This window comes from Carcharodon carcharias, chromosome 13 (genome assembly GCF_017639515.1).
Source record: "Carcharodon carcharias isolate sCarCar2 chromosome 13, sCarCar2.pri, whole genome shotgun sequence".
Classification (NCBI taxonomy): Eukaryota; Metazoa; Chordata; class Chondrichthyes; order Lamniformes; family Lamnidae; genus Carcharodon; species Carcharodon carcharias.
In genome coordinates this window covers 9,766,428-9,786,742 of record NC_054479.1, presented here as the reverse complement: position 1 = coordinate 9,786,742, position 20,315 = coordinate 9,766,428, and the positions used below count along the sequence as shown (strand labels likewise).

The window sequence follows — 20,315 nt, the reverse complement described above, 5'->3', positions numbered from 1 at the left end:
TAGTTAGTTTTTTTAAAATATAATAATGTAAATTTATTTTGCTTGTACTAAAGTAAAGTGAGGCTGTTTCTGATTTTTGGGTGTCCAGGCCCTGGTTGCTAGGGAGGCCATATTGGACTGAGGTAAGGTGGGTAAAAAATCAAGCGCGAAAGTAAAACGGGAGACGGATCTTTTATTGTTTCTCATCTATAATCTGAAGCCATCGTCCCTTAAAATGGCAGATGAGAGAGTAAGTATCTGCACGTAGCTGAAGTGCAATAACTCTACTTTTCATCCATGCTGATATTTCTGCTGGATTTAACATCTAACGGGGTTTTTTTGTTGAGATATTGAAAGTCATGATGATCCTGGGCTGGTTGTTTCGGGGATTGGTTGGGGGAGATGGATCGGCCAGAGCCGGCGGCTGGGATTTTACTCCTGACTCCAGAGGTAGAAAACGTGAGGTGGAGAGGCCGCTATCATTAAAATCGACGGTTAAGATTTAAATAAGGGAGAGGGCGAAACCCAAACCTGTGATTTTTTTTTTTTTGTTGTTGTTTGTTCATTAGTTTAAAGTTAAATTTTATGATATAGTTTGTTTTCCTCGAGGCCTTGCCTGGCTCCTTTGCGGTAAAATTCACCCCGTGGCCCAGCGGTGGCCTAGATGGAGATGAATCATTCATTTTAAAATGATGTATTTTTTTTCCCCCCCCGATGTAGTTTTATCAAAGTGATTCGATTTCGTTCTCCCGCATCAGTTACGCTAAATTAGGGTCGCGGAAGAAAGACCACCGTTTTAAGTAGACAACAGTGTAGTTAGTGATCTACTAGCCAGTCGATAAGGTATGACATAGCGTGCAAACTGTACACATTTATCGAAAACACAACGCCACCTTCTTTAAGACATTGAATTTTTATTTTGAAAAATGACGGATTAATCATAAAATCTTTCTATCCATTTAGTGTGAATGTATAAGATACTTTTGTCGTCATACATGTGACAAGTGAATTTCTTATTCCAGTTATTAAAAAAAGAGTTCCAGCTACTATCTGAATGTTATTCTAGGGAGCAGGTGGTTTGCCCAGGCATAAGTAAGAGTAGGTCTAAGTTTCCCATCTTGCTCCTCTTTCTATTCTTCCCTCTTGAATTGAGTGGCTGCTAATTCGTACCATTTAACGCAAAACAAAATGTTTTGGATTCTGGAAATTTGAAATAAAAACAGAACATGCTGGAAATACTCAGCAGGTCACACAGCATCTGTGGAGCAGAGTTAATATTACAGATGATGACCTTTCATCAGAATTGTTCTGTTCTGATGAAAGGTCATCAGTCAGTAATGTGAACTCTTACTTTCCATATAATGTTGTTTTGCATATCTTTTTGACTGCTGACTTGCTTGGTTTTTTTTTTACTTCTCCCAATGACGGAACATTTTGTAGGCAAATGTTGACAGGCTTGAACTTGGGCCTCTTATAAAATACCATAACTATACTTAATTTTTTTCCTCTTGTGTATTCATTGCAATTTGTGTTACATTTGATACTATCTTGAAGAAAAACTTTTAAGTTCAATCAATATTTATGATTTGATTGTCATGTTTGCAGGAAAGACACACTCTTTTGGTGGCAATTTTGCAGTTTGAGAAGTGTGTGACCTTTGAAAGGTGCCACTCTGAATGCTTTGCACACCTCACTGTCCACATGCCTGATAAATGTGTCCCAAAGTTTATAATTTGCATTTATATAATGTAACATAAGACCTCAAAATGAAATACATGTTTTCAGTTGTCTTTGCCTTGGAAACTTGACCTTCTGGGACCTAGATCTCCATGCGTTTCAATCACTGAAGCGAAACCTTTGTTTCTGATACATGTATCTGAAATGGATTAAGGTTTTACAGCTCATTCCATTTCGTAGTGGACAATCCAGTCTACAAAAAGAAAAAACTGGTGTCCCACTCGAGTCACATGTGACTCATATGGGAAATGAAAATGTATTCCATTAAGAGCCGTCCTGTGAGTTTTGGGTTTAAGCACATGGAATGTTTTGAGTTTGACACAATGACACATTTGGGGACCAGATTTTCAACCTTGTTCATAATGTTTCTGTGTTGCATGTGCTTGATGGTGACCCTGTGTACAAATCATTTTCTTTATAAGGTTGTTTGCTTCATAGATATTTCTTTACCTAAACATTACTCTCCTCTTCACCTCCCCTCCCAAAATAAAACTTTTGACTTATCCAATCATTCGCTAAAAGATCGTGTGTCTCAGCAGATTTAATGCAAGATAGTCATTGTGTCATACTAGAGAGGAGCTGGCATTCCATGTGCTTTCTAATTCCACCCATTCAGATCATCTTTGACCAGGGTTTTTGTTCACAAATGCTGTTCACTCATTTAAGCTGACCTCAGTTTCCTCCCTGATGGTTGCATATGTTGTAAATCCTGCAGTGTCTGATCAGCATTTCAAAATAGTAGGCAGAACCTTTTAACCTTGCAATTTAAAACCGGTCAAAATGACATAAAGCAGTGCAGATTTGATGGCATGCAATCTATATTTCAGCTGTTGAATTTAATAAATATTCTCTCAGACTACATCTCAATATAAAATATAATATAACCAATTGGTTAATTGAAATTCAGTTATGTTTTGGATTTTCTTTCCTAATCAGTTTTCCACTGCCTGTTTTGAAGATGTTGACTTTTCCTAGGGTATGGTGCCATGTGTATTATACCCTTCAGGAAGTCTCCCAAGTGGCCCAAGTATGAGCTTTGACAATAAGTGTTAGTAAGTTAATTATGCTTGGATGTTTTGATCTTGTCCTCCACTGAGGACAACAAGTGCCTGCTTCTGTCCATCAGCGAATGCGGCCAAGTGATCAGAGATGAGAGTCCTGGCCGCTGGGGGAGTTTGGAAGGTGAAGGATGGGTTGGAATTGAAAAAAATGACATGTATGGGAGGCCAACATAAAGCAGGGATAGAAAACACTGTATAATAGCAACAAAAAAGGGGGAAGAAATTTTTTTATGCTTTGCCTGTATATAATTCATTTTTATGTGCAGTTTAAGAATTTGTTTGCGTACCGAAATAGCTTGAGATCATTTGCAGTATTTAGTGGAGCTCGCTTGTTATAACCTGTGGTTGCATTCCAAATTTGCCAATTTGTTGTGTTACAATCCCTGTATAGGTGAATAACATTTAAAAAGATATTAGCATTCCCAATAACCAACTGAAAGATTTCAAGTTTTAAGATTTTTACTTACAAAGAAACTAAAAGCAACATTAACTAAACATTACTTAGTAGGCAACTAATACTCAGCTACAGAAAATACATCCCTTTTTAGTGTTTTAACCTGATCGATAACCACATGTCTTACTTACAGCACAATCTTCACAGGATTGCAGTCTTTTCAGGCAACAGCCCAAAATCACTCCCAGCTTCCAACAAGTCCACATCTCCCCATTTCACTGAGTCATGATGTCCAGCATATGACAAACATCCACGAAATCCTGAACTGACCTTCAGCAGAACAGTTCATCCTGATGATTCCTTTCCCCAGCCATGCTGGGATGAATCTTTAAGGATTCTTAAATTCCTGCTGGTTCTTCTCCTCAACTGAAAGACCAGCTGCCATCAAGATTCCACTTGGTACTTAACATGGAACAACCTTTTCCCTGCTGCTCACAGCTGTTGTTGTCCCTGTATTCCTCTCTCTGTTCCTGTTCAAAGTTTCTGAGACAGAAAGTTTGTAGTTAGAAGAACATCTGCTTCTCCCTTTGTTTACAGGTGGTAAACCTGGTGCATAGATTTCAAAGGCACCTAACCTGTTCTTCTGCCCCTACCCCCCAATCTCCATGGTAACTAAGCCATAGGGCAGAACTCATGGCAGATCACATGATTGTTCAATCCTCTATTTCATCTTGAATTAAAGAGACAGTTTAAAATATCTTATAAAACTTCTCACAACAGCTGTCATGTAGCCATATATTAGTTTCAACATTCATTTGTTATCTTATATAACAGTCAGATAAATTGCCCCAAATTGTCTAAATGGATAAATATATTTATAGTCAACAAATTTAATGTACCAGCCATTTAATAATCCACAATAGCTTGAAAAAATACTTATCTGTTTTGTCTTTCTCCAGGAAATAGGAGACCACGACACTTCTGCAGAGAATGTGACTGAAGATTCCAACCATGATCCCCACTTTGAACCAATTGTTTCTCTTCCTGAGCAAGAGGTAAAAACATTGGAAGAAGACGAGGAGGAACTTTTCAGAATGTAAGTAATATGTGATGAAGTACATTTAATATGCCTGTGGATAACTCAGTCAGACTTATGGTGAACTGATTGTGACTTTCTTCATCTTTAACTTGGTGCTGTATGATGCATGGTTTTATAACTCACCTGTTTCTGACTTGATCAGATATGTCTCTGTCTTGAACTTGTTTGGTCTCCCAATTTTTCTCAATCCTGGCTTGGCTCTGCTCTGACTCATGTTTATTTGGAAAAGTGCATACATGTTCTAGATCTGTTCCCAATCTCTTGTCTGATCTTGGGATCTCCAGCAATAGCTTCATGTTTTCCTTTGTCTTGTTTCTGGTCTGCATATAGTGACAGCAGGAAATAAATAATAAGTTGTGCTTGTATAGAGTCTGTCACATACTGTGGCATCCCAAAATATTTCTTGATCACTTAAAATGTAGTCACTGATACTTCTGTTGGGAAACCTAACAAATCAATTTGCACAAAGAAAGGTCCCACAAACAAAAATGAGGTGAATGTTCAGCTAACCTGCTTTTGGTGTTGGTTAAAAATAGAACTTGCATGTATGTGGCACCTTTCATGATTTCTGGGCATGCCAAAGTACTTTACAGCCAGTGAAGTAGCAGCCAATTTTTGCACAGCAAGGTTCCACACACAGCAGTGGAATAATGTCCAGATAATCTGTTTTGGTGGTAATGGGTGAGGGATAAACATTGGCCAGAACACTTGGAGAATACCCATACTCTTCCTCGAGTTGTGCCATGGGATTTTTTCATGCTCACCCAAGAGGGCGGATGAGCTTTGGTTTAATGTTTCATCCAAATGAAAGCACCCCTGAGTATACTGCAGTGTCAGCCTTAGAACCATAGAAAAGTTATGGCACAAAAAGAGGGCATTCAGCCCATTGTGTCTGTGCTGGCCAAAAAATAAAAAAAACTAGTTGCCAATTTTAATTCCACCTTCCAGTACCTGCTCTGTAGTCTTGCAGGTTACAGCACTTTCAGTGCAGATCGAGGTACCTTTTAAATGAGTTGAGGGTTTCTGCCCCCTCCCCACCACCAAACAAGGCAGTCAATTCCAAACACCCCCCAGCCCCTGGATGAAGAAGTTTTTCCTTATGTCCCCCCCTAATCCTTGCACCTTAAATCTGTGCCCCCTGGTAACTGAACTCTCTGCTAGGGGAAACAAGGCATCCCTGTCTACTCGCTAAGCCTCTCATAATCTTGTACACCCAATAGCCTCATTTGTTTCCAGGAAAACAACCCGAGCCTATCCAATCTTTCCTCATAGCTGCAATTTTCAAGCCTTGAATATGTACACAAATGGGTGAAACTTGAATCCATAATCCCCTAATTCAAAGGTGAGTGTTAAGATATGTAATGGATAAATGTTGTCTAGGGCACAGCGAGAGCTCCCTGCAATTTTTTTGCTTTTTTCTTCCACTGGAAGACGAGCCTTGCTTTAACAACTGACAATGCAGTATTTCCTCAGTACTGCAGTTAAGTGTCTATCTTAATAACATGCTCCATTCCTGCAGTAAGAGTGCTCACTTCACCAATCTGACACGTATATATCGAACAGCCAACCTAGAAGTTGAATAGAGCTTGCAGCATATATATTAGCAGAAGTTGCCAATGAGTGCATCCTTGAGTGAGGAGGTTACAGTGGGGCAGGGGGAATTTGAACACAAAAATGAGAATTTTAAATTTGAGGTGTTGTTATAACAGGAGACAATGTAGGTCAGCGAGCATGAGGTGATGGATGGATGGAATTTGATGTGAGTTAGGATACAGGCAACACTTTTGGATGACCTGAAGCTTATGGAGGGCTGGTCAGGAGAGCATTGGAATAGTCCAGTCTGGAGGTAACAAAAGCATGGATGAGGGTTTCAGCAACAGTTGGGATAATATTGCAGGCTGTAACAGAAATTTAAGAAGAGTTTTATAGATTATTTGCCTCTTTCCAAAGCTGGTGTGAAAGTATCTGGGTCGCTGTCATCGAGTACCTGTCAGTCCAGTTATTTTCTCCATTGACTGCCTAATCAATGATTCCTCGGCAGACAATTATTTTTCTGGGAGTCAAAAGCTACATTACAAACTACACTGTTCCACTCAGTGGAACCACTTCAAATAATAGAAATGAAACTGTTCTGAACAAGTTTTCTGGGCCACTGCTGCTGAGTTTATTAACTTAGTTTAGAAAGATCTGGTGTGATTCAATGTTCCTGAACCTTCTGCAGGGCTGATGGAAAGTGACTAACCAGCTGCTTGAGTTCCTCCGAAAAAAATGGTCCAGTTAAGATGATATATGTTGCACCTTTGTAGTGGGTGCCTCTGAGGCTGGCAAATGGCTAGTACTATTTGCTTGATGCAGATGGCTGTCAGGATTAAATGGGGTCTAAATATGGTACACCAATGTCTATTGTGCTTGGTGGGACTTGCTAATGTTCAGGAAGCTATAATATCATGAGCTAATGCAGCCTTTGCACCCATAAACCCTCCTCTGCAATGTGATTAATACATCTAAGTTACAATTTCCCCATTAGATATAACATAACACTCCTGAATATGTCTGTGTTAAAAATTCAGCTGAGTATGCCTGTTCACCTGGAGTTTGTTTTTCTGACAACATGTAATATAGGATCTGGTACAGTTGAGTCACTGATCCGTAATGAATTAAAGATGGTCAGAAATTGCAGTGAGGGGATAGTGTTACCATTTTTCCCAATTGTGTTCTTGGAACAAAAAAAAATTCTCCCCTTTTGTGGGGCCAAAGTATCCAACTATTGCTTAAATTGCGCCTGAATTTTTATGTTTATTAAACTGAGCATTCTGTGTGAGGAAGTCTTAACAAATATTGGGGGCCTTGTATTGTCCAAATTATTGTAATCAGCTATACCACCGGAAATTCCAGACTGAAGCTCTCTCTGCTTTATCCAACAATACACTTTAACCTCAGTCAAGCATACAGTGTTGAACTATGGGAATCTTTTGTGCTCTGAGCCCTTGTCTATTAAGAGCCTTCCAAACCCATTTCATTTAATACCTTTTATTTTGCTGGACTCCAGTCCAGATGAAAGAATAATATGCTGATCTACTCATCCACTTTTTTCAAAAAAAGAGAAGGGAACAAAGGTGGAAAGTAAATAATGGCCACCAGTAAATGCTTTGAGAAAGAAAACAGTAAGATATAAACTGGCCTAATCTTGTTTTTTTTTTTCACCAGGCGTGCAAAGCTCTTTAGATACGCATCAGAGAATGATCCTCCTGAATGGAAAGAACGAGGAACTGGGGATGTCAAGTTGCTGAAGCATAAGGAAAAGGGAACGATTCGCCTTCTGATGAGGAGAGATAAAACTCTCAAAATCTGTGCAAATCACTATCGTAGGTCCTTTACTCCCAAACTTTAAATTAATCTTGTAGATTTGACAGTAGTACTTGTAAATCCTCTTAGGTTCTTCTCTAGGGATTTTTTTGTGATTGTGTAAGTCAGACCTTATTCCTTCTGAGGAACCCCTCCTACGTTATAAAAATTTCATGGACCCCCGTGGTACAAGTACTTTTTCTGTATAAAAATGAATTATGCACTTGTTTATTATTATTTCTGTTTTACTTATAACTTGACATCCATTTTCCTCCTCTTGGGCTGAGATTCTCTTTTTAATTAGAAAGTCTTTTGTATCTTGAGCTTTTTTTAAAACAATGCGTATACTGTATAAATATAGTACTGGACAATTCTAGTTCCCAATGGTACAGCAAACACAAACTTTTTTGTGGGAGTAAATCACACGCACAAGGTGGAACTGAGAAGAAATCAGAAGTGCAAAGAAAACATGGACACAGAATTTTGCCAACTGATTTGATATACAAATCCCATCATTGGGAAAACGAGATGAATCAAGCTGTTTGCCAGGCAAAGACTTGCTGTCTTTCTCTGCGCCCTACACCCTCTTCCTCAGGGGTCACCCTCCCATACTTCCGTCCAAATACCAACCTCCTGGCTGGCTTGGTTTTCTCTCTGTCAGACTCAAACTCATTGGATGACATCCCTTCATTGACAATGTGTCTTGGCCATCACTTGTCCCCACTCAGATTCTGACTGGTCGATTACCACAACATTTTTTTTCTTACACATTCTCTGGTTTTTTGGCAGGGCCCTTGAAACTTGCCTGAGAATCCCTGGTGTAAGCTACTATTATCGCATATGATAAAACCCCTGGGTGCATAGACCAATCTCTAATTTGAAACATCTTATTCCGTGGTTTGTATAATTCTCTGGAATACACTGATATCTCCAGGTTTTATGGCCCTGGCTTGCTACTTTCTTTTTCCATGTGAGAAAGAATTGTGTTTCTGCTCTTAGTACTATACAAGCTGCTGGGTAATCAGTTGGTGAGGCTTAACATACTGGAGTGTCCCTTATGGTAAAATATTTTGACGACTCTGTACTCTGGTAAATAGAAATAAATGGACACTGTCTTCCAGGTTACTTTTAACCATGAAAATTATCAATGAGATGACTTGAAAAAGTTAGAAAAACTGTGTGAAAGAAACTGTTAATATCAAAAATAACAGGACCTGATGGCCTGCATCCAAGAGTTTTAAAGGAAGTGGCTGCAGAGATAATAGACACATTGGTCGAAATATTCCAGAACTTACTGGATTCCGGGAGGGTCCCAGCGGATTGGAAAACTGCTAATGTGACGCCCTTGTTCAAGAAGGGAAGGAGACAAAAAAGCAGGAAACTATAGGCCAGTCAGCCTAACATCTGTCGTTGGGAAAATGCTAGAGTCCATTATTACGGAAGAAATAACTGGACATTTAGAAAAGCTTAACACAATCAAGCAGAGTCAACATGGTTTTGTGAAATGGAAATCATGTTTGACAAATTTGCTAGAGTTCTTTAAGGATATAACAAGCAGAGTTGATAAAGGTAGATGTAGCGTATTTGAATTTCCAGAAGGCATTCAGTAAGGTGCCACATAAAAGGTTATTGCACAAGATAACAGCTCACGGTATTGGGGGTAATAGCATGGATTGAGGATTGGTTAACACACAAAAAGATAGTCAGGATTAATGGGTCTTTTTCAGGTTGGAAAGACATAACTAGTGGAGTGTCACAAGGACCAGTCCAAGGGCTTCAATTGCTTACTGTCTATATTAATGACTTTGGCGGGGGGGGTTGAGTGAGTGGGCAAAAACTTGGCAGATGGAGTTTAATGTAGGAAAGTGTGAGGTCATGCACTTTGCTAGGAAAAATCAAAAGACAGACTATTATTTAAATGGAGAGAGACTCCAAAAAAGTGCAGCACAGAGGGATCTGGGTGTTGTTGTGCATAAAACACAAAATGTTAGCATGCAGGTGCAGCAAGTAATTAAGAAGGCAAATGGAATTTTGCCCTGTGTTGCTAGGGGGTTGGCGTTTAAAAATAGGGAAATCTTGTTAAACTGTACAGGGTGTTGGTGAGGCTGCACCTGGAGTACTGTGTACGGTTTTGGTCCCCGTATTTAAGAAAGTATATACTGGCACTCGAGGCAGTTCAAAAGAGATTCTCTAGGCTGATTCCTGGGGTGACGGGGTTGACTTATCAAGAACGCCTAAACAGGCTAGGTCATTATTCATTAGAGTTTAGAAGAATGAGGGATGATCTCATTGAAACGTACATGATTCTGAGGGGGCTTGACAGGGTAGATGTTGGGAAGATGTTTCCACTAGTGGGGGAATCTTGAACTAGGGGACATAGTTACAGAATAAGGGGACACTCATTTAAAATTGAGATGCGAAGGAATTTCTTCTCTCAGAGGGTAGTGAATGTCTGGAATTCTATACTTCAGAGTTGTGGAGGCTAGATCACTGAAAGTATCTAAAGAGAAGTTAGATAGGTTTTTGAAATATCAGGGAGCTGGCACGAAAGAGGAGTTGAGGGTTGGGGCAGATCAGCCATCATCTTATTGAATGGTGGGGCAGGCTTGAGGGGTCAAATGGCCTACTCCTGCTCCTATTTCTTATGTTCTTCCCCTCCTGTTATTTTTTATGCCTTTTTCTGTTTCTGGTTTCCAGTAATAGTGAAATAAAGGAATGAGAGAAATACATTTTTCATCTTCCAACTCTCTCCACACTCGCTGTCTTACCTGCAAAGATTTCTGCTCTTTTGCTACCATTTGGACTTACAATGCTGAAGATATTTCTTCATCCAGCCTTAAGGTTACCTACTGGGAACCAGATTAAAATTGTTGACTTCCGAAAAGCCACAGAACATGGAGTATAAAAGAATTTGCATTAGTTTGGGTGGATAGTTAGGGAAAATCATGTGGCTTTAGCTTGGAAGTCTCCCAGGAATCTTCTAAAGCTAACACTGTAGTGCAGTAAGCCACTGAGACTAACTTCCAATCTGTAGTCTGCTGAGTTGGCTATTCTCAGGCATTGTCTGGTTGCTCTAGGCTGAGTAAGGGTCAGTGTTTAGCCATGATTCCTGCTGCTTTTTGCTACGTGATGACTGAGTTTGAAATGTACATGTGGCCATTAAGTGAAAACCAAATTGGCCTAGAAATTGAATAGCTGGTCAATTCAAACTCATCCTGATTCATGTAAGAATGGACAGACAAGTGAGGCATCTGTGTCTGGTGAAAGGAGCCACTACCTTGAGAGTTAAAGGGAGAAGAAGCTGCAATTTGAAAGAGTAATAAATTTAGTTTGATTCTCTTTCAGTCCTGGTTTTAATATATTGATCTAAAACTGAGAAATATTTTTAAACTAAATTGAGGCCTGTTGCTCCAGTATGGTTGATTTTGTATGAAACAAATTAATATATGAAATACCACGGTTACTTCAGACAACTGACCAAATGAAAGTACAGGTATTGCTGTAGGATGAGCACATGTCCATTGTTTATTTTGATGAGTGAAACACTAATTTTTATGTTCTTTCTTTCTAGTTACACCTACAATGGAGCTAAGGCCTAATGTAGGTAGTGACCGGGCATGGGTCTGGAATGCACCTGCTGATTTTGCTGATGAAGAACCCAAACCTGAGCTTTTGGCTATCCGGTTCTTGAATAAAGAAAGTAAGTATTTAGATAGGAGATTAATCGTCTACAGGCCCTTAAATAGCACAGATAAAATTACACATTTAACCAGGATTAAATGGCCTGTTGTATCTTCTACAGTAGGAGTTCTGTCTTGTAATTTGTAACCAGGCCTGACTGTCTAAATTAAAATCAGGCTGCCCTTTATGTGAAATTATATTTGTCACCTGTTCCTTTTGTGTTATTGGTGTGTGTAGAATAATTTAAATTTTTGACAAGAGGTTTAATTTTCTTGGTAAAAGTGCAGTTCAAGTAAAATATACAAAGTCTGCTGGGCAAACATTGGGCACTTCCTCCTGATATATTCCTGCTGATGGAACCCACACACAGCTGTGACGATTTCACAGGCAGAAATGCAGTCTGATGAACAAGCGTCCCTCCTGTGCCTCTTTCACTCCCCCCACCCCCATCCTTTCTCTTTTCCCTTTCTTCCTTCCAAATCTCTTCCCATTGACTCCTTCCTTTTTAACATTGCTTTGGCTGGAAAATTCAAATTAGTTTTGACCAACACATGTAATACTTTAGAAGATCAATTATTATGTTAAAAATGGTGTTTAGCTCGCAAAATTCCATTTCAAGATGCATTGAAAATTTGTCAAACTCTGCCTATGGAAACATATCCTAAAAATTGTTGGCATTTACCTGTCGTTGGTAAATTACATTTACTATATTACATCTTTCATAGTAACATCGGATGCAAAGTCCTTTACTAGTACTGAGCTTAAGCTGAAGTTTGTATGCAATGCGAATATAAATCCACTGGGTGGCAGTACAAGAATGTTAAGAGAGTAAGATTAAAATGTGGACAAAAGTTAAACATGTAGAATTAAAATCAGGGAACACCTATAAAAGCCTTTTAATTGAAGCCTGAAATATAAACCATTTTAACTCGTGAGTAAAATTTTACACACTTACCTCTCAGGCCATGGATAGTCTTCTAATTCTTGTGTTGAATTACTAACCTGGAAGTTTTGAGTTCACATTCCTTCGTGGCTGCTTGTGATCTGAATTTTTAAAATATGGTCATTTGTAGGCCTGCATCAGAAAAAAATAACCATGAAAATGTCTGGATTTTCATAAAAGCACAACTGGATCACTAATATCCTTCAGGATAGGAAACCTTTCCCTGCTTGGCCTGATCAACATGTGATTCCATCATTGAAAACCAGCAGTTGCTTAAATTCTCAGTGACAGCCTTCCATCTTGCAAGATGGTGGTTTGCACCATAGTGGACAACCATGTGTTAACCATCGCCTGGTGTGACTCAGGAGCCTGACTCTGGCATGGCAGTCTCTGCTGCAGTTGCTGCAGAGGAAGGCGGTGCTTAACGCTTAAATTGGCCATAAAGGATTAATTATTGCCCATTTGCACTAATGTCAATATCAGAGTTGTCATTTGTAACATCTTAAGTACCCTGTTTATTTTGGGCTGTGTTTACTCATTCGTTTGCACCTTGTAGATATAGTAATGAATTTGAACTAAGATTTATCTCAGCTGTAAACTGATTTCAGATTCAAAATTCATATTAATATACAGAACCCTGCTGCATATTAATGGTGGTAAATGCATCAGACTCCCTAATCCTTTTCACGCCCATTGTACATTTTCAGTTGCACCCTCTTTTCGAGGGGAAACCCCTAACCAGAAAAAAATCTAATGATAGTGCCAATACCTGCTTGTCTGTTAAAGATAAAACCAAAGATAATCAGAAGCAGCTTTTATGTTTATTAAACAGTGTGCTGAAATTCTGTGACCTGTTCCAAGAACTCTTAAATGTTGGTTACTAAGTTTTCATTTCCTTTATTCAATGCACCACATAAAACATACATAAAACAAATGAAAGTTAACCCACACCAGGCACAGACATAGGAGCCAACGTTAAACGCATACAGCACTCCAGTCATGTACTCATAGCAGGCTGCACATTATACTGCTCATAGCAGGCAAATTGCTTATGCACAAATGCACCTGCAATAAGTGGGTGGGACTGTATCCCAAAAGCAGTTTTTCCAAAATGCTGCAAGAATCTAGACCACACCCAGTCCGGCATATGCATCAAATCCCACTGCTCTTGGTTTTGACAAGCTGATGCAGCATACTGATTGGAGAAGGCAGAGGCTGATGTCAGTCTGTCAAAAACTCCCACTGCACTAGAAGTTCATGACTCAGTTTAGGGAAGTGACCTCTCCATCACTGGCAGAAGGGTGTAATTAATCATGCCTAATTTACTTAAGTAGTTTCTATTATAAATGTGGGCATAGGATTTTATAAAGACAAAATGTATGATTTTAAAATGGGACCTCACCCGCTTATTCCCGGACCTCCATCCTTTCTTAACCCAGAAACCACGCTTGGCCCTGACTCCTATGCATTATTATAAGAGAATGATTACTACCTTTTAACATTGTCCAAATTCTGCCAGATTTCAATAACTGAACATGATGTACTTCTGCTCCATGAGCATTACTCATTGTAATGAAATTGCTGCAGAACATTAGATTGGTTTTTTTGCTTGTAAAATGTGTGCCATATTCTGGTTAGTTAAATTGCTCGTGTTTGGAGTGCATCTCAGTTTAATGTGAAGAAAAATTTATTCTTGTAGCTAAATTATGAATGTTTTTCACTCCTTTTTAGATGCACAAAAGTTTAAGGCAAAGTTTGAAGAATGCAAGGAGAAGATGAAACTAAAAGGTGAGACACCTTATTCACTCTAACTTGCAACATATTCAAAATATAAAAGTAGGGCTCTGTTCAATTTGCAATCTCTGAGATTTCATGGAAATCATGAAAAACTGGATTGTCTGCCAAATTAATCTCCAAGTAGTCAAAATAACATGTTAACAAAGCTTGTTTTAAAACTTCTTAGTCACTGTGATGCAAAAACATTTTACTTCCTTCTTTCTGATAATTAAATCCAGTTGTTAACTTGGGGGAATGTGTGTATACTTCAGCACTGGTGACATCGGTTTGGTTGAAACCATTACAATAATTTAGGCATTAGTTAAAGTAACATCAAGACAACAGACAAATCAAATAAGTTTCAGCTCAGGATCATGTGAAGCAGGGGCCCTGTATGCAGAAGGCCATAAATTGTTTGCAAGACAAATCTTGATTGATCGCCGTGTTGCTTCAGAATTATGTAGTAAATGCAAGTCCACCAAGGAAGCTCCTGATCGGAACAAAAAGCAAGTGGTGGAGAGCTCATTGTTTAAAGGAGCAACTGAAAGCAGTTCAGCAAGAAGAGAAGTAATGTTTGAGTTCGTGGAGGCTTTCACTGCTGCCAATGCAAATGCTGCAAGTTTTCCATGTGCAAACGAATGTTGTCAGGATTATTTACCAGAAGTAATTGCTTCGCAAGTCAACCCTGTTAAATCAGCACTGGCGGAATGCGATTCAGTTTCAATCATGGCCAGTGAAACAACAGATGCACAGGATAACTATACACTCCACATTTTATTTGTACCTGGCAGGTGGAAAGATGAGGACATGCCCTTGTTTCTAACAGAGCCTGTTCAGCTTGAGTCTGTAAATTCCTCAAAGGTAGCACAATTCATAGTAAAAACTGTTGTAAACTGTGGCTTAGAATTCAATAAAATCTCTGCATTTATCTCTGACAATGTAATGTACATGAACAAAGCTTTTTCCGATGTGCTACAAGGAATTATGCCAAATGCAATTCACGTTACCTGCAATGCACAGATTCTTTCCTTGGCTAGTGATGTCTGGTGCACAAGTTTCCCTGATGTGGATATCCTGGTTTCTTCATTTAAAAAAACACTTAAGTATTGTCCAAGCCGAAAGTTACGATACCGGGAGTCAATTGCTACTCAAAGTGACAACATACCTACAGCAGTGTTGCTTCCACCAGAACCAGTGATTATAAAGTGGAATTCATGGTTTAATGCAGTTAGTTACCATGCAGAGAATATACAGTACTACCAGCAATTTGTGTCTGATGAGCTTGAAATCACACCCGGCACACGCTCCTTGCTTAAACTCCATGATCTTTTAAAACACAGTGATGTTGAAGACCAAGTGAAATTTGTAGCTGAGAATGCAAGAAGGTTTAAGCAGCTTCTGACTTGTTTTGAAAATCGGACGGTTTCTATTCACCAGATATACAATAAAGTTATTGATCTGATAAGTTGGGCTGAGGATATGGCAGTGCGACAACTGTCAGGCTGCCAAGCTGAAAACAGCCACAGGCAAGAAGTGTTTCAGTCAATAGCAGCAAAGTTAAATCAATATTACAGGTACAATCAGTTAAAACCACCTCAATTTAAACAACCTGCTGCCTACTTTTTTAGTGCTGTTCGCATTTTTGACCCACGTCAGGCATCTTCTCTGCAGCTTGAGCCGAATCTAATTAAAGCAATACCTGGTTGGCAGAAAAAGCATGATGGTGAATATGCTGCTTACATGAGCTTTGTCAAAGAATGCCAGATGCCATTAAAAGTGACTGAGTTTTGGGACACTGTTTCCAACCGGTTTCCTTATCTCCACAAGTTGGCAAAACACTGCCTTACAATTCCAGTCAATTCTGTGAATGCAGAATTTCACTGTGCAGTCAAGTATTTACACCCCAGAGACACCATGTCAACTGCAACAGCTGGTGGATGCTGCATCCTGACATTGAACAAATAAGACAATTCATTTTACAGAGGTAAGCATAGATGTGTATTTCAAAGCTTTGGAGGTAATACAATATAGATGAACTATATTATAATGTATGAATACAGCCATGAAATGTAGGAAAATTTTGCTGTTTATGCCATGACAGACTACTCATAAGCAATTATAAATAAAACATGGTAAGATTTAAAGAAAACAATAATTAAGAATGTCAGTAGTTTGAATTAGCTGAGTATGGAGCCTGTGTAAGTGAAATCAAATAATAGGTCCTTTAACAGGTTTATAATACTATAATCCTATCATTCAAAACTTTGTATGGGTATGCTATATTATCTCTGATAGTTTGCATGGTGCACTGCGCAAACTATCCATTGGTAAGATTAAAAACACAATTTGCATACAGACTTACATTTTGCATGACTATGTTTACTATTATCAATTATGGGAACATTCGGCTCTTCGATCCTGCTACACCATTTGATAAGATTATGGCTGATCTGGCTGTGGTCTTGGCTCTACTTTCCTGTCTGACCCCCATAACCCTTGACTCCCTTGTCTATCAAAGATCTATCTAACTCAAACTTGAATAAATTCAATGACCCTGCTTTCTGGGGAAGATAATTCCACAGACTAATAGCTCTCTGAGAGAAAGAAAGTCTGATTTCCATCTTAAAAGGGAGACCTCTTATTCTGCCCCCTAGCTCTAGTCCTTCCCCCCCGCCCACAAGAGGAAACATCCTCCCGTTGTCCACTCTATCAAGTTCCCTCAGGATCTTATGTTTCAATAAGATCACCTCTCAATCTAAACTCAAATGGGTATAGGCCCAACCTGTTCAATCTTTCTTCGTAAGATAAGCCCTTCACCCCAAAAATGAATTGAGTGAACCTTCTCTGAACTGCTTCTGAATACATTTATATCCTTTTTCAAATACGGAGGACCAAAACTTTACACAGTATTCCAGGGGTGGTCTTGCCAGGGCCTCATCAGCTGCAGTAAAACTTCCCTATTCCATTCCCCTTGCAGTAAACGTGAACTTTCCATTTGGCTTCCTAATCACTTGCTGTAACCAAAGAATAATGTTAATGCTTTTAAATAGTGCAGTCCAGAGATTCCCTTATAGCTTGACTACAGAGGAACAATTTATTGGATTCTTACAATTTTTGTAAGACTTTTTTTTTCCCTCCAGTATTTAAAGTATAGTTGTCAGTTTGCAAGTGGGAAGTGATTTTTATTTCTCTCTCTTCCCCACTTTGCCCTCTATAGATTTATGGTTGACGAGAAGTTGATCTAGAGAAAACATGGAGGATAAGTTTGCAATTCCTTCCTTACGTTGCTGTTGATGCATTATATTCTTTAATTGCTTTGTTTTTCTTACAAGTTAAAGAAATACCCCGTATTGGAATACCTGCCATGTCCTCGGGATATCCCACGGCACTTTACAGCCAATGACATTTTTGCTTTAATTCGTTAACAGGATGTGGGCATCACTAGCCAGTGCAGCATTTATGGCCCATTAATAGTTGCCCTTGAGAAGGTGGTGGTGAGCTGCATCCTTAAGCCACTACATTAGAATCATAGCTTTTCATAGTGGTTTTAATACAACTGAGTGATTTAGCTAAGTCACTTCAGAAGGCAATCAACCATGGGGAGCCAGTGGCTTAGTGGAATTGTTACCAGACCAGAAATCCATACACCCAGGGTAGTGCTCTTGGGGCCTGAATTCAAATCCCACCATGGTGCAAATGGTGGAATTTGAATTCAATATATATATTTTAAAAATCTGGAATTTAAAGTCTAATGATGACCGTAAAACCATTGTCGATTGTTGTAAAAATCTATCTGGTTCACTAATGCCTTTCCTTTAGGGAAGGAAATCTACTGTCCTTACCTAGCCTACATGTGACTCCAGTTCCCAGCAATGTGGAACTCTTAAATGCCCTCTGAAATGGCCTAGCAAGCCACTCAGTTCTCAAGGGCAATTAGGGGTGGGTAATGCTGGCCTTGCCAGCGACACCCCCATCCCATGAAAAAATTTTAAAAACTTGTGCGGTGGGTCTGGAGTCATTTATAGGCCAGACCAGGTTCCTAAAGGTTAGTGAACCAATAGGGTCTTTTAATGGTGGAGAGGAAGACAGAGTTAACATATCGAGTCCGTATGACTCTTCATCGTAAAGACTCAATAAGCTAACTCTGTCTTCCTCTCCACAGATGCTGTCAGACCAGACCTGCTGAGTTTTTACAGCAATTTTTGTTTTTGTTTCAGATTTCCAGCATCCGCAGTATTTTGCTTTTATCTTAAGGTTTTTATTGATGATCAGTAGTTCCACAGTCACCATTATTAATACCATTTATTCCAGATTTGTTTAATAACTGATTTTAAATTTCAGTTTAAATTTTTAAACTGCCATGGGGGGCTTTGAACCTGCACTTTGATTAGTAACAATCACCATACCAAGACTTAACAGTAACAATACTTCAATAGTATGTAGACAAATGTGGTAGCCAGTTTGCATACTACAAAATCGCATGAACAGAAAGGACATAATTGACTATATAATCTGTTTTAGTGGTTAGCTGAGGAACTGTTGTTGGCCAGGATACAGGGAGATCTCCCACTTGTTTTAAATAGATTTCACAAAGACTTTTGACACTCATTTCACTGTCTGTTTTCTATCAGATGACAATGAAAGTGCAGATAAAGTTGCTGAAAAGCTAGAGGAGCTATCCGTTAAGGAAGATAAAAAAGAATCCACCAAAGAGGAAGAATGCGAGAAGAAAGAAGTGACCAGTGAAAAAACTGAAGCAAATTAAATAATCCTGGTCCTTGTTTCCCTTTTCCTTTTTTTTACAGCAGACTGTAATGAACTGGATTTGGACACAGAGGAGCCCTTTTCTAGGCTTTTGCCCTGTGGTCCCAAATTGGTTATGAAGATATAGTACCTTCACAGAGTGTCATTCCTCAGTCATCAACCACCGTAAATGTGCTATTGTATTCCTTTGAAACTTTAGGAGTGTTAACTACTGCCTTATCTATTTACAGTCTTCTGAGAGAATAATTTAATTCTGTTGCTTTAATTCCTGAAAATTGGTGATTATAACATGCTTTACTGTATATGACTTGACCTTTTTTTAAATTTCTTTTTTTCTGTGAATAAGACTCCAAATGTCAGAATTCCCACATTGGGTAGGACTTGGTTTATAACTAAATTAAATTCAGTTAAGTTGTATATGAGAAAACTTAGTTTTTTTTATATATTTTTGCCCTACAGTGTTTCTGGATGGGTCAAGTATGACAACAAGTTGGAAGATTGCATTTAAAATTTTTTTTAAACTTTTACTGTAGATTCCCCTCCCCCTGTCTTAAGTTGGTTAAATTAGTAACTGACAGATTACACAATAGAAAGATTAGTGGTAAGTTCATTGTGGATTTAAGTGAAGTTTTATTCCGTAAACTCTTTGGACCTTGAGGAGGAGGAAGAGACAAAATTTCTGTTGCAAATTGGCAGTGCTTGGCTAGAATATTGTGATGAGGAAACTGTCAAGTAATGGTGGACTGGTACAGCTCCAGTCTGTTGGACTCGTCTCTTGTCCCCCTTGGTTCCCCCAGAACAATTGTGAGCCAGTACAGGTCCACATACATTGCTATCAAATTACACATAAGATCTTGTACTGAAACTGAATACTGTCTGTGATGGTACCATCAAGATGCATGAATAATGCAAGTGAAGAGAGAGGTGGTGATAGTTTCACAGTGGGCCGTTTTGATTTTCTGCTGGCTACGGCTGTACTGCTGCTTATGGCAGTATTTATGTTTGTAGCAGTGTGATATTTAGCATGTATACAATTAGTTACATTGACATTACCTACAGAAAGGGTCACTCAATTTGAGAGAGAAAAGTTCTGATAATTTGTACATGCTTGCCACGGACCACAAACATTTGCGAATAATCTTGTTTTCTGTTGGAATGAACAAACCATCTTGATCTACTGTTTTGTAATTGGGAAACTTATAAAATGGAACTGTTGAAAATTGAAAGTCTCGTTAGGAAATTTGCAATAAAGATTTTTGCAAACGGCATGCAGTGAAGAGAAGTTGTTTTCTTGGCATCAACTGTGTAGATTGCACTTCATCACTAGATCGTTTGACGTATGTCTGAGATTCGTTTCCGAATCATTGGTGTATTGTGCGGTATCCAGTTCGCCTACATTGTGCAGTTGTGCTTTCTGCAATTCTCCCCAAACTTTCTGCCTTGCTTCATCTCTTCCCATGTTCCAAAATCTGAGCTTAAATTATTCAAATATTTGCTAAGCACCCAATTTGACTTCTCCAACTCCCCCATGAAATG

The 20,315-nt window shown here is 38.9% G+C and overlaps 1 protein-coding gene across 2 annotated transcripts; it reads left to right on the top strand.

Moving 5' to 3' along the window:
* Nucleotides 1-11: 11 nt before the first annotated feature.
* On the top strand, nt 12-20,045 carry ranbp1 (RAN binding protein 1). 2 transcript variants are annotated; one of them, XM_041203514.1, is made up of 6 exons: nt 12-122; nt 4,131-4,267; nt 7,478-7,635; nt 11,187-11,315; nt 13,971-14,027; nt 18,647-20,045. In XM_041203514.1, coding segments are annotated over exons 2-6 (480 nt in total). In that variant the 5' UTR covers nt 12-122; nt 4,131-4,265; the 3' UTR covers nt 18,781-20,045. The 2 variants fall into 2 exon arrangements, with proteins under 2 accessions (XP_041059448.1, XP_041059447.1); XM_041203513.1 differs by having other exon boundaries at nt 87-229.
* Nucleotides 20,046-20,315: the final 270 nt, after the last annotated feature.

Bases quoted from the DNA above. Each gene is read 5' to 3' on its own strand.
- ranbp1 (XM_041203513.1), top strand. The intron at 7,636-11,186 runs GTAGGTCCTTTA...CTTTCTTTCTAG, and splicing joins AATCTGTGCAAATCACTATC to TTACACCTACAATGGAGCTA. The intron at 14,028-18,646 runs GTGAGACACCTT...GTTTTCTATCAG, and splicing joins GGAGAAGATGAAACTAAAAG to ATGACAATGAAAGTGCAGAT.